Source organism: Maniola jurtina, chromosome 2 (genome assembly GCF_905333055.1).
Source record: "Maniola jurtina chromosome 2, ilManJurt1.1, whole genome shotgun sequence".
Taxonomy (NCBI): Eukaryota; Metazoa; Arthropoda; class Insecta; order Lepidoptera; family Nymphalidae; genus Maniola; species Maniola jurtina.
The window spans coordinates 811,524-824,265 of NC_060030.1; the positions used below are offsets into that span (position 1 = coordinate 811,524).

Genomic DNA, 12,742 nt, shown 5'->3' on the forward strand with positions numbered 1-12,742 from the left:
TTTACTTAAAAACTCGTCATAGTAGTCTTTAACAGGGCTCTCTCCGTCACTTACTCCATACAATCGTAGTTCCAATTTCCTTTGAATATTAAGCAACCAAAGTCCATAAAATATTCTACAGACATATTCTAGAAACTAATATCTGTGCCTGTGGTATTTTAAATTTTTCTAAAAATATGTAGTTTTAAAATTACAGGGGCTCAAAGATTTGTATGTGAATTTTTAAGACCGCGTAACTTTGAAACCGAATATTTTAACAGAAATCTGGAAAACCACAGGCATAGATATTAGTTTCTAGAATATGTCTACATTTCATGGACTTTGGTTGCTTAATATTCAAATGAAATTGGAACTACGTTCGTATGGAGCGAGTGACGCAGAGACCCCTGTTAATGCCTTTTAATGCGCGGTGAAAATTCACAGTGCGTGCTTACCCTTAGCGACCATGGTTCTCCTGCGGATTTCCTCATTTCGTTTCTTACTCTCCAGGGTATAATGCCTTACATAGCGCGCTCCATAGTTCGAACGACTTTGAATATGTGAAGCGGCTTGGTGTCGTATACTTATTCTTTAGGCTATATAGCAACCTTCGTTCTCCCGCGGTCTGATTTGCTGATTTTGGATCACAGGCAAAGCGTGTGCTGAGACGCTGGCAACGTCATTTCACGACCTCTGTCGCAGTGGTAAACGCTGTGGTCTTATTAGTGGGAGGTCCCGGGTTCGATTCCCGGGTTTGGAAATTTATAATTTTTAAATTTCTGGTCCGATCTGGTGGGTGGGTGGGCCGTTCGACCGTGGCTAGTTAGCACCCTACCGGCAAAGCCGTGCCGTGCATAATCTGAACTGATCTGAAAATCTACATCAGCTGCGTCGCTACATATACGCTTATTCTTCAGAAAAATAGATCACGTCTTGAGCCACTTTAACTTTGTAGAGCAGGCCGCCTGTAAAGTGTCGTGCACGTACCTTTTAATGATAAAATCAAATTAGGTCCCGTATCAGTGAGGCGTAAACCGGGTTAACGAATTACCATAAATCCGGATCGACGCTGCCTTGGATTATAAACCGTTTACGCGCGTCATAAAACGGTACGCTGTTATACTCGTACGTGTCATACAGGTGGAATTGGAAAACTGTGGAGTCGATGGGATAGCATATTCTTTATTAAACCTCGTCTGCTACGTCCAAGGATTGAGTGTATGACATGCAGAGAGAAATCTAATAATATAATATTATGGTAAATTTATCCATATTTAATATTATAAATGCGAAAGTGTGTCTGTCTGTCTACTTGCTTTCACGGCGTCTGTTTAAATAATTTGGGCGAAATTCGGCGGAGAGACATAGCTTGCATCCTGGGGATGGACATAGGCTTTCTCTGTATCGAAAAAATCAAAGAGTTCCCGCGGGATATTTAAAAAGCCTAAATACACGTCTGAATTCCTGGAAAAACTGTTTCTTGGAGTTAGTCGCTTTTTAACAAAAGGACGGTAGAGTTATTGAGATGTCTCGTGCAGTAATTAATTAGTTCTTGGAGTGCGAGTAAATAACACATTAATTGGGTATGACAACAAGCCATAAAATACCTTTTAACGTATAATTTGTAATCACAAAATTGTTATAATAATAAAAAACTTGGGCTTTCTTAACAAAGTTTTTTTAGCGGGACTAACGTTACATTTGCGATGGTAAGATTAATGGAAATAGTGATTGATGGTAGATAGGCACAATTCGAAAAGAAAATTACATCTAGATTATAATTTTCCTAGAAAACATTTCACCTCTAATGTTCCAAGAACTTCAAGGTCAACATAATAAATTCATTATTCATATCCAAATAATATTATAAATGCCAAAATGCGTCTAGCTGTCTGTATGCTACCTTTTGCTTTTGACGAAAAGTATAGACCTATAGTTAGTAAGTAGGTATAGGTTCATCCCAGAAAATCAAAAAGTTTCCAAGGGATTTAAAAAAACTCACTCAAATCAAATTACACGAAGTCGTGGAGTTCATCCTATTTGGTACCGAAAGCTTGTATCCCGGGACGAACATTGGGTACTTTTCATCCCGGAATTTAAAAAAAAAACCTAAATAAAAATGGACGAAGTCAGACATTATCTGTGGTAAGTACTGAGATAAAGATGCATCCTGGAGACGAAAATTTGCCGCCTGGGAAATCAAAGAGTTCCCACGGGACTTAAAAACCCTATATCCACGCTGATGAAGTCGTGGGTATAACTTTACAAGGTACTATACCAAATAATAAACTGGAATTAGGTAAAGGAAAATATGATTTGGCGTAATTTAAGCGTGAATAGCCTCTAGAAACGCGGCGGTAAGACTAAATAAGAAATAACGGAGACGGCTGAATAGGTCAAAGGGTACAGGAAGGTCAAAGGTTGAACCAAAATATGCCTTTTCATAGTACGAAGTACCCTGTGGAAAAGAATAGCACCAGATTAAGACCTGGCCATTTAGTTAAGTTTAGAGATGTTTCTGACCTAAATGTGGAGGAGGGCTTTTTAACCCCCGACCCAAAAAGAGGGGTGTTATAAGTTTGACGTGTGTCTGTAAATCTGTTTATCTGTGTATCTGTCTGTGGCACCGTAGCCCCTAAACGAATGAACCGATTTTAATTTAGTTTTTTTTTTGTTTGAAAGGTGGCTTGATCGAGAGTGTTCTTAGCTATAATCGAAGAAAATCGGTTCAGCCGTTTGAAAGTTATCAGCTCTTTTCTAGTTTTCTTATAGAGGTTTTTGTGTCGGGGGGTTTTTAGATTTTGAGTTATAAAATTATCAGAGTCATCTTTCAGAGGAAAAAATCTGTTTTACAGTGGGACTAACATATTAGGTATTTAAAAATTTTCCTCAATCACTCATTGCTAAGTCCAGCTACGCGGACTTGAAACAGACAGACAAATTCAAATTCTTCATTTGAATAAGATTTGAATAGATTGAAAAGGTGCATTGGTGTTACATGTAACATGACAGACAGATAAAGTCAAACATCTATTTTAAAAAGTAGTAGGATTTATGTTTGATAACTTGCAATTCAAACGTATCTATTCGTTGAATAGTTTCCCCGGAATTCCGTAATCGCATTGACAGCGCGGATCTGACATCCAGATAAATAATTTCCGGTAAAATACCTCCGGAGCGATTCCGGAACGTGTCCGGAACGGACGAGCGTGTCGCCCTCGGCGTCCAAATTTACGGAATATTAGTACGGTTACCTCTACAAATACCTGTCTATGAATTCGCTGAAGTTTTCAAACGAACGAGCTATTCTCGTGATGAATTTTACAAACGTATCGAACGCACCGAATTGCACTTTTTAGGGTTCAGCGACAATCTCAGCGTCTGTCACAGGGTCAGGTAGTTGTGTATTCAGGGTTCCGTACCTGAAGGGTACCAACGAGCCTGTTTTTAACCCCCGACCCAAAAAGAGGGGTGTTATAAGTTTGACGTGTGTATCTGTCTGTGACATCGTAGCTCCTAAACTAATGATCCGATTTTAATTTAGTTTTTTTGTTTGAAAGGTGGCTTGATCGAGAGTGTTTAGCTATACAATAATCCAAGAAAATCGGTTCAGCCGTTTGAAAGTTATCAGCTCTTTTCTAGTTACTGTAACCTTCACTTGTCGGGGGTGTTATAAATTTTTAATTTACACTTGTATCCCTGTAGAGGTAGAATTTAAAAAAAAAACCTTTCTTAGCGGATGTCTACGTCATAATAGCTATCTGCATGCCAAACAGCTCGATTCATCCAATAGTTTGAGCTTTGCGTTGATAGATCAATGAGTCATTCAGTGAGCGTTTCTCTTAACTTTTCCTTTAATAAACTTTACTTTTAAAGTAATAATCCTTTGGCGATTTTTAAAATATGTCGAATAGCTTAAGCCGTTTAATTTAAAGCCAGTGGCCAAGTGACGAGTCCCACTTAATCTTCCATAATTTTCTCATTTCGCTAGCGTATTACGTCGGTTGCAACGCGCAAATAAAATTTTAAATTTATGTCTCTGAGGTTTATGTGGCATTAACTTTTTACTGGAGTGTGTCGTGGTTTTAACGACGTGTTTTAATGTGGACTTAATTTCATCTAAAATGATGAAAATGTTATCCATTTTCCAAAATTTTATTATTGTTATTTTGACTCGCTGTGTCTGGGATGAGTCTGGGTTAATTCTGCGAAATCTTGAATATACTGAAAACTAGCTGATGCCCGCGACTTCGTTAGCGTGGATGTAGGTTTTTTAAAAATCCCGTGAAAACTGTTTGATTTTAAGGGATTAAAAGTAGCCTATGTGCTAATCCAGGGTATAATCTATCTCCATTCTAAATTTCAGCTCAATCCGTCCAGTAGTTTTTGCGTGAAGGTGTAACACACACACACACACACATACACACAAACTTTCGCCTTTATAATGTTAATGTGATGTGATAGTGTGATTATTTTTGAGTCACTATGTCTGAGATAAGTCTGGGCGAAATCTTGAATATCCTGAAAATGATTAAATACATAATTCAGTAAACAATAAACATACCTACATAATATTAGAATCAGATGTAGATTGCAATAACTATGTATCCAACGCTGCGTGACCTAAAATATCTGTTCCGTATTAGAAATGTAAAAATGATTCTTAAATGTAGGTTCCGCTTATAAGTTTATAAGTAGGCTAGATTGTAATTTTAGAAGAGTAAGTATTACTGTCAGTACTTTATGGTAAAAATATTAGAAATCTGTTTGTTGGGCTTACATATGCTTTTTGGAAATTCACATTTCCCCGTAAAATCATGTAAAATAGTCGGCGCTTTTCAATACATTGTGTTGCAAAATACCTTTCTTTTACAGAAACGGTGAAATTTTTTTAACGCGTAAAATTTGAATAATGTATGGAGCGCGAACGGATAACAAAGGGGTTTTAATCGCTCCAAACAGGTAAATTAGTCACAGAACCCCGGGAAAAGTCAATTTGTTCATAGTCTGAAAACAAAATGACTTTCCTTCGTATTCATGGGCCCACAACAAATTACATGCGTCTTTAAAACATTTGGTATTTATTTAAGAGCGTCCTGGCTGAAGAGTTCTGTGTCGTGCTCTTAATATATCAAGAAAAAAAATTAATTAACTTAGTGACTCTAGGTTCTATAAATAAATAAATAAAATAAGAAAAATACACCACAGAATAAATCAAGAACAATAAAATAGGCGGCAGTCTTATAAAGTTTTATTGTGCTCTGTGGTTATAAGTTGGAATTTTAAATATTTTTTCTATTTATCCTATTTAAATTAAAATGTTAAAGTCCGTGATAATATTGATGATGTTTGTAGTTTGTTGTTATTGTTTAGAAGGCAGTGATTTGTCTGTTTTGGAGTCGAGAGCCAAAAAGAAAAGGAATTCGCTCAAACTCCTGGGTAAGTGTCGTTTCTTATAATAATCTTTATAATTCGGGGTTTTCCATTTGTCAAAAAAGGCAAGTATCCTCGTCAACAGAAGGTTTGCGTTAGTGACAGTATATGCACACGTGACAGTGCAGGCAACGCCACGTCTAAAGTTTACTATTAAACCTGGTCAAGTGTGAGTCGGAGAGCACATGAAGCGATCCGCATCATCACATCATGCAAGATTTAATACCATGATTAAAATTTAATTAAAATTTCAAAATGGCCGCCATTGCATGGTTATCATTATACTTAGATTCACTATTTTGGTTTTTATTATTATTTGTTGCTGTGGCGGCAATAGAAATACACTGTCTGTGGAAATTTCAACTCATTGCCTACTTATAGTGCGGTTGATGAGATATAGCTAGATAGCGAAGGCTAAGTAATGGGGTCCCGTTGGCACCCTTAGATTACAGAACGCTAAAAATGAAAAGTTATTGAAGGTAGTACGATTCCGAACGATTCGTAAACCGATAAAACTGCTCGTCCGAAACTCCACTAAACTATTAAAGTCGCCAATATCTAACAGTGCAGTGAAAATTGTCGTTCAAAAATGTTTGGAAAATATTTTTTTACGATACGTTCAAAAATTTTACGAGTATTTTACAACACCAAGAGATTTTTAAAGGCTTGCGTGTGGGAATTTTTTTAGTGTTCAAAAGGGTGCGGCGGCCTTATTATAATTCAATTATTTATTCGGACAGATCTATCTAGTGTTAGTGACAATAAACCATGTAGTTAGAAACAATACTTTTAATCACTATGCTAGTTTTTAATAACTAAAAGGCATTTAGTCCTGCCCATAAGTTTCTCAATCAGAGGACCATCCAACTTATCATGCGAAGAATGCTGTTGCTGCTTCCACGGACTCTAGACAATAGCGAGACTGTTTTCTTGCGCTAGATGTACCTAATAAGCAATCTCTTAAGCAGAATTTACATTACGAAATTAGTGGCACGGAATTAGTTTCACGAAATTAATTCCATTATCATTTCGTAATGCATACAACAAGACGTTTACACGTGAAATTAACGTCCTGAAACTAAGTTCGTGCCATTAATTTCGTAATGTAAATTCCGCTTTACAGGCAACCTTTGGTGAAAGGATACCCGACCAGAGCGTGGTATGATGCAAGAACTAAGAATCAATTAAACTTCTTTTGTTTCAGGACTGATCCTGCTGTTTGTCTTCTCAAAAATGGCAATTTTCAAAGCGGTTTCCGTATTCCTCATGATGACGTTCTTCCAAAAGCTATTTTCGTTCGGCGGTCTAGTGTTCAAGTACTTCATGAAGATGAAAGCTGAGAAGCAGAAGCCTGCGCACGTATACGGCGCCCCTCCGAACCAGAACTATGACACTGTGGGGTACAGCTACGGTCCCCCGGATCACGAGCCGCTGCATCAAGAAGGGTACCCTGGGAAAGAAGTTGCACACTTGGGTTGGCTTTTGAATAAACATACTCAATAAAATTGACGTTTGATTCCTTTCACTACAAAACTTAAAACCAATTGACACGCGCGCACGTACACGTGACACATGCTTGTGACGCGCGTGAATCCGTAGACACTGCACGTCTACGCGAACGTTCACGCCACGCAAGCGGTATGCCATGGCTCGTACAGTTACATACAATACAACGCAATGGTACGCGCTACGTCTACGCCTACGCGGCCTGTGTGGCCGGCGCTTTAAACTTAAGTTTTAGGGCGGTTACGCACTCATCCAATCCGAATCCGTGAAAATACGCTCCGAAATGGTCTTAGAACTATTTGTATGGTAGCGTATGCACCATATCCGACTTCCGTCATCCGATTTCTCTCCGTCATCAGTGAGAATATCTCGGATGTGCCTCGATGATTCGGATCGGATGAGTGCGCAATCCATCACTATAAGTTTCGTCAAAATTGAATCAACGGATGGGCTGTGAATTGATAAGAAACTGACTAACAGATAGTATAGTCCTGAATCTTGTCATAAAATCAGTTTATCTATTGGTCGAAACCGAAAGAAAATTGCTACAGTATTTGCTGATATAGACGCCTATAGACAGACAAACTTGGCAGAGCGACTTCGCTATAAATAATATGCAATGATAATAAATAAGAAGAGACTAGTACCCACTAGTCTCTTAAAACATTTAACATAAAACGATAAGTAGGTCCTATAAAGAATATGAGCCCACGTTAAGCTTGGAGCTATTTACTTATAAAGTAGGTATTGTTACTACTTATATAGCTCTGAGTTTACAGCATCATGCGAGCCCGGGATGGGCACTTAATGCTGCACGGCAACAAATAGCTTCTCTGTAACGCAATCAGGGTATCTATTTAAATATGGTGACCACATTTTACTAAATAATACTCCGGCCGCTTTTCGGAAAGCGCAGCGTTTGAGTCGAGCTAATATAAGGCGCTCTCTATTGCACAATTATTGTAAAGAAGTGAAAAGGAAGTGTGAAGTGGCCTATATCCGTTAGCTGCGACCAATAGACGTTGGGTTCCTGACTTCCCTATGAGATAGATAGATAGATGGATAGAAAACTTTACTGCACACAAAACATGAAATAACCAAGACAAAACAAAGAAACTAAAAGCTAAAAGCAATTGTATGCAAAGGCGGCCTTATTGCTCAGAGCAATCTCTACCAGGCAACGTTTGGTGAAAAGAGAAACTAGGTGTGTTGGATCACTTTCACGCAATACACAGAATCTTATTTAATAGTATAATATAAACTCAAAATGTTTTATTTAAAGTAGATAGGTACTAGGTACTATTGTACTCCTTTACATGGTCAGAACTGTTAAGATTTGTAAGATCATATTATTATAGGGGTGATAATTAATTACGTACCTAAACTTAAAGCTTAGCCTACGAGGGCTCCAAACGCGCCCAGGTATGAGAAGAGCCCACAACAAACTCAGTATATTATAGAATAGAATAGATTTTTATTCAAATAAACTTTTACAAGTGCTTTTGAATCGTCAAATAATTTACCACTGGTTCGGAATGCCGTTCCTACCGAGAAGAACCAGCAAGAAACTCGGCGGTTGCTCTTTTCAATTGTGCAATTTACATATACATATACATGTACATATACATGTATCTATAAGCTCGTCTCCCTGAACAGGTTATAGAGGGACAGAGGAGTCACAGGGAGTCACTGGATCCAGGTGGTGGAAGACCGTGGTGCATGGAAGTCCTTGCAAGAGAGAGATTGTGAACATAAGCTGTCGGTTGAAGACAACGACTGGCTGAATTTCGGCTTCAGCAGCCAACTAATTGATTGCTCTGAGCAATAAGGCCGCCTTTCTGTGTTGTGTTCCTTTTACATGTGTTTTTGTGTGCAATAAAATGTTCTATCTATCTATCTAAAACTGTGGTAAGACTCTGGTAATAGCGTACCGTTTGCACACTTCGGGTATAGGACCCTAAAAACCTAAGTGGGAACCTTATCTCTAAGTTTGACGGTGGTTGAAGAATAACCTAAATTATCCCAGACGCCGTAAATTGTGGTTACCTCGTATCGGACTCTGTAATAAATTTCTTGCTGTTCCTTGAAAAGGCAATAATAGTAAATAACGCAGCAGAAAAAATAAACGAAACCATGCATGAATATAAAGTTTTGTTTATTTTTTTTGCGACTTTTCAAATTGAATTTTTATTGCATAGCGCACTAATTTAGGTACTCGTTATCGATTGGGCATTTGATTTGCATTGGGATTTTTAATTAGGGGTTTACGTTACAAAGAAACCCTAAGTTATACCTACCTATAACATACCTACTAAGTTTGAGATGTAGGTACATTGATACGGCGCAGTCAGTTAGTCTCTCCTATTATATGTATAGGTATATTATAGAGAGTTCCCCTAACCTAAAACCTTCTCAACCTGAGAGGAGACCCATGCTTAGTAGTGAGCCGGTGATGGGATGATGATGTTATATTACCTACTAGATGATGACGCTTAATGGATGGACCTTTAAGAATCCCGTGGAAACTCTTTTTCTGGGATAAAAAGTAGCCTATGTCCTTCCCCGGGATAAAAAGTAGCCTATGTCCTTCCCCGGGATGTAAGCTAACTCTGTACAAAATTTTATCAAAATTGGTCGAACTTGGAAAATTGGAAAAACTAGCAGACATAGTGACAGATAGACAGACACACTTTCGCATTTATATTATTAAGTATGGAAGTATGAATAATGTACCAAGACGAATATTCTTGAGCTAAAATGGGGATTCTTTTTAAAGTAGTAATCGTCACTAAAAACCCGGTAGTAATAAATTATCCGTTGCTGAATAAAACGGCTTAAAGGATGTAGAGGATGCCACTACCTCACTCTGTTCACTCTTCACTGGCTAACTGTCTCTTGGATCATAATTGATCATTTGTAAAAAACATTTTCAATAAACCTAGATACCTAGTTATTCAAAGTATGCCTATACAAAAGCGTATTATAAAATCGAAGAAGAATATAAAATTAATAAATAATGCTGCCGGGTTCGTTTACGACGATTTCAGTTTTTTAACCGACTTCAAAAAAGGAAGAGGTAATCAATTCGACTTAAGGTTTTATAGCTTTTTGATTTTTGGGGACAAAAAGTAGCTGTCGATCCCAGATGTTCACATTAGGTGTTTGAAGTCTGCCAATCCACACTGGGCCAGCATGGCGGACTATGGCCTAAAACTCTTTTCATTCTGAGAGGAGACTCGTGCTATTAATGGACCGGCGATGGATTGATCATGATAATAATTGGATAAGTCGTTATAGTTAAGAGGAATCATTTTCCCAAAATGAAATTCCCGTCGCATTATAAATTATCATTAGTAGGGCAAATCCATCATAATATACACGTCGGTACACGACAATTTGTCAGGGTTCACAAACCGGCCTCCCGCCATTTATCATCCTGAGTGCTCGGAACAAGGGTCTACCAGTGTGTAGCAATCGTATAGTAGGTAAGTACTATACGACTACTTCAACAATGCAGTTACCTACCCAGCCAGACCCAGCTAGTAACGTAAGCATGCAACGCTGCTAAGGGTGGTAAATTCAGAGGTTTTTAACACTGAATAGTTTTTTTATTTCTAGATTAAGTATTGGTTAACTGAAGTTACACTATCATATCAGTATGTATATGCCTTCCATCCCTGTCTTTTATTCTATGTACACGTATTAAACAATTAAATAAAGATAAAACAAAAACATTTATTTCAACCAAACTGATCATATTTTATTAGTATATACATACCTACACTAATCTAATGTTAGTACTTGCCTAATCCTAAAGTATTGAGGCAGTCTTGAATGAAGTTATGAAATGAAATGAAATAGTTTATTTATTTGAATATGGGATGAAAAGGTGTTTACAATATAGAGTTGAGCCAACAAATCCAGTCCGGAAACCTTGACATACAATTTTTAATAATAGTAACGAGTATAATTAAAAGCCTTAAACAAAATATACTACAGACGGCATCACACCAATGAATTATTATTATACTGAACACGCATTGTACTGTACTGTTTTTGCGTGTAGTCGACCCACAGGCTACATAGTGTAGAATGAAGTGCAATAAGCTCTGACCAGCGTGCTCTGTAGATTATCAAACTGTATGATTGCTTGACTACGACTCTCGACTCCAGTCGTCGAGCCGGGAGATTGGAAGCGACATTCTATCATTGGGATGCAAAATGAATCCATTTGCATTCCTAACCCCACTTACTAGGAGTGGATTTTTCACTATCCCAGAATGCCAGATGTAGGTAATCAGTACCTAGTACCTAGATGTTTTGATGTCGGAAATCGGATTCAAAGTTATTTTTTATTCCGCTCCATTTTAGCGCGTTTTAGGGTTGCGTACCTGAAGGGTACCCTTCAAGAGACCTATGTCCAGTTGTGAAAGTTTATCGGTTGATAATGATGAGGGTACCAACTAAAACCTCCGTCGTTCGTCCATCCGTCCGTGTGTCTTTAAGCGGGCTGTATCTCAAAAACAGATAGGTAGAGAGCAGATTGTGGGTATATTTCTATTGCCGCTTTAGTAATAAGTAACAATAAATATTATATTTCAAAATGGCCGCCATGTAAAAAAAATTAAAAGTAGGAATCTTGTACGATGACGCCCCTAAAGGCCGATTCACACCAGTTGCGTACACGCGACACGTACGTAGTGACGCGTGTAAACACACAGACACAACGGGTTACACATACTCCCACGCTTTACGCAAGCGGTGTGCCATGTTTCATACATTACAACGCAATGTTACGCGCTACGTCTACGTTTACGCAACGCTTACGCAGCCTGTGTGAACGAGCTATTAACGGCAGAGCTATGTAGTTGGAGCTAAATTATGTAGTTTAAACATATTCTTTTACTATAACTTAACGAAGTAGTAAGTTACTGAACTTTTTAATATTCACTAAGGAGTGTTAAGTTTGAATAAGCTTTTTTCTTAAACTGCAGTTAGTGGATAGTTAATGTACCAATTCCTTTTGTTCTCGAAGTGGCCCAGACCAAGTTTTTAACGAGGTACAAACTTTGAGTACAACTGCTAACCGCCGGGTTTACTTATAAAACCAATTCGGTTAGCAATTCAACTGCTTTTTAAAGTTTAAAATTTCTTTCATACCGGAACTCTTTTATATTTAACGTACTAGGTTGTAATTCAATTTTAAAGTTAAATGTTCACTTTGCGTAGAGTTATTAAAATTATTGCAACGATGTAAGTTTTGAAAATTATAATGAGTCTTAAAATGTATAACTATGACTATGTTGCAAAGTAATTTGAAAACTTTTTACCCATGTATCCGTGTTCTGAATTTCGGGAATATTTTTTTAAATTATTTATTATATGCAACAACAAGCATAATTATAGAATCGGGAAAACTACAGACAGATCGTAGAACGTATTTACATAATTTGATTGAGTTTGAGAGCCAAATAGTTTATTTAGAGTGCACTACGAATAAACTCAAGTGGTGAGGCATAAGGGTGAGATAACCGTTAACTCGATTAACAGGGCTCTCTCCGTCACTTACTCCATACAATCGTAGTTCCAATTTCATTTGAATATTAAGCAACCAAAGTCCTTGAAATTTTGCAGACATATTCTAGAAACAAATTTATGTGCCTGTGGTGTTTTAGATTTTTCTAAAAATATGTAGTTTTAAAATTACAGGCGCTCAATGATTTGTATGTGAATTTTTAAGACCGCGTAACTTTGAAACCGAATATTTTAACAGAAATCTGGAAAACCACAGGCATAGATATTAGTTTCGGGAACGTTTCTACAA

The 12,742-nt window shown here is 37.5% G+C and overlaps 1 protein-coding gene across 1 annotated transcript; it reads left to right on the forward strand.

Annotated features, from left to right (window-relative positions):
* The first annotated feature begins 5,245 nt into the window (after positions 1-5,245).
* LOC123870761 lies at positions 5,246-6,915 on the forward strand. Its single transcript, XM_045914171.1, has 2 exons — positions 5,246-5,418; positions 6,617-6,915. The coding sequence occupies exons 1-2, from the start codon at positions 5,298-5,300 to the stop codon at positions 6,913-6,915; spliced, it is 420 nt and encodes a 139-aa protein (XP_045770127.1). The 5' UTR covers positions 5,246-5,297.
* Positions 6,916-12,742: the final 5,827 nt, after the last annotated feature.

Coding starts and splice junctions, on each gene's coding strand:
- LOC123870761 (XM_045914171.1), top strand. CDS start 5,298: ATGTTAAAGTCCGTGATAATATTGATGATGTTTGTAGTTTGTTGTTAT. Junction 5,419..6,616: donor GAATTCGCTCAAACTCCTGG/GTAAGTGTCGTT, acceptor CTTTTGTTTCAG/GACTGATCCTGCTGTTTGTC.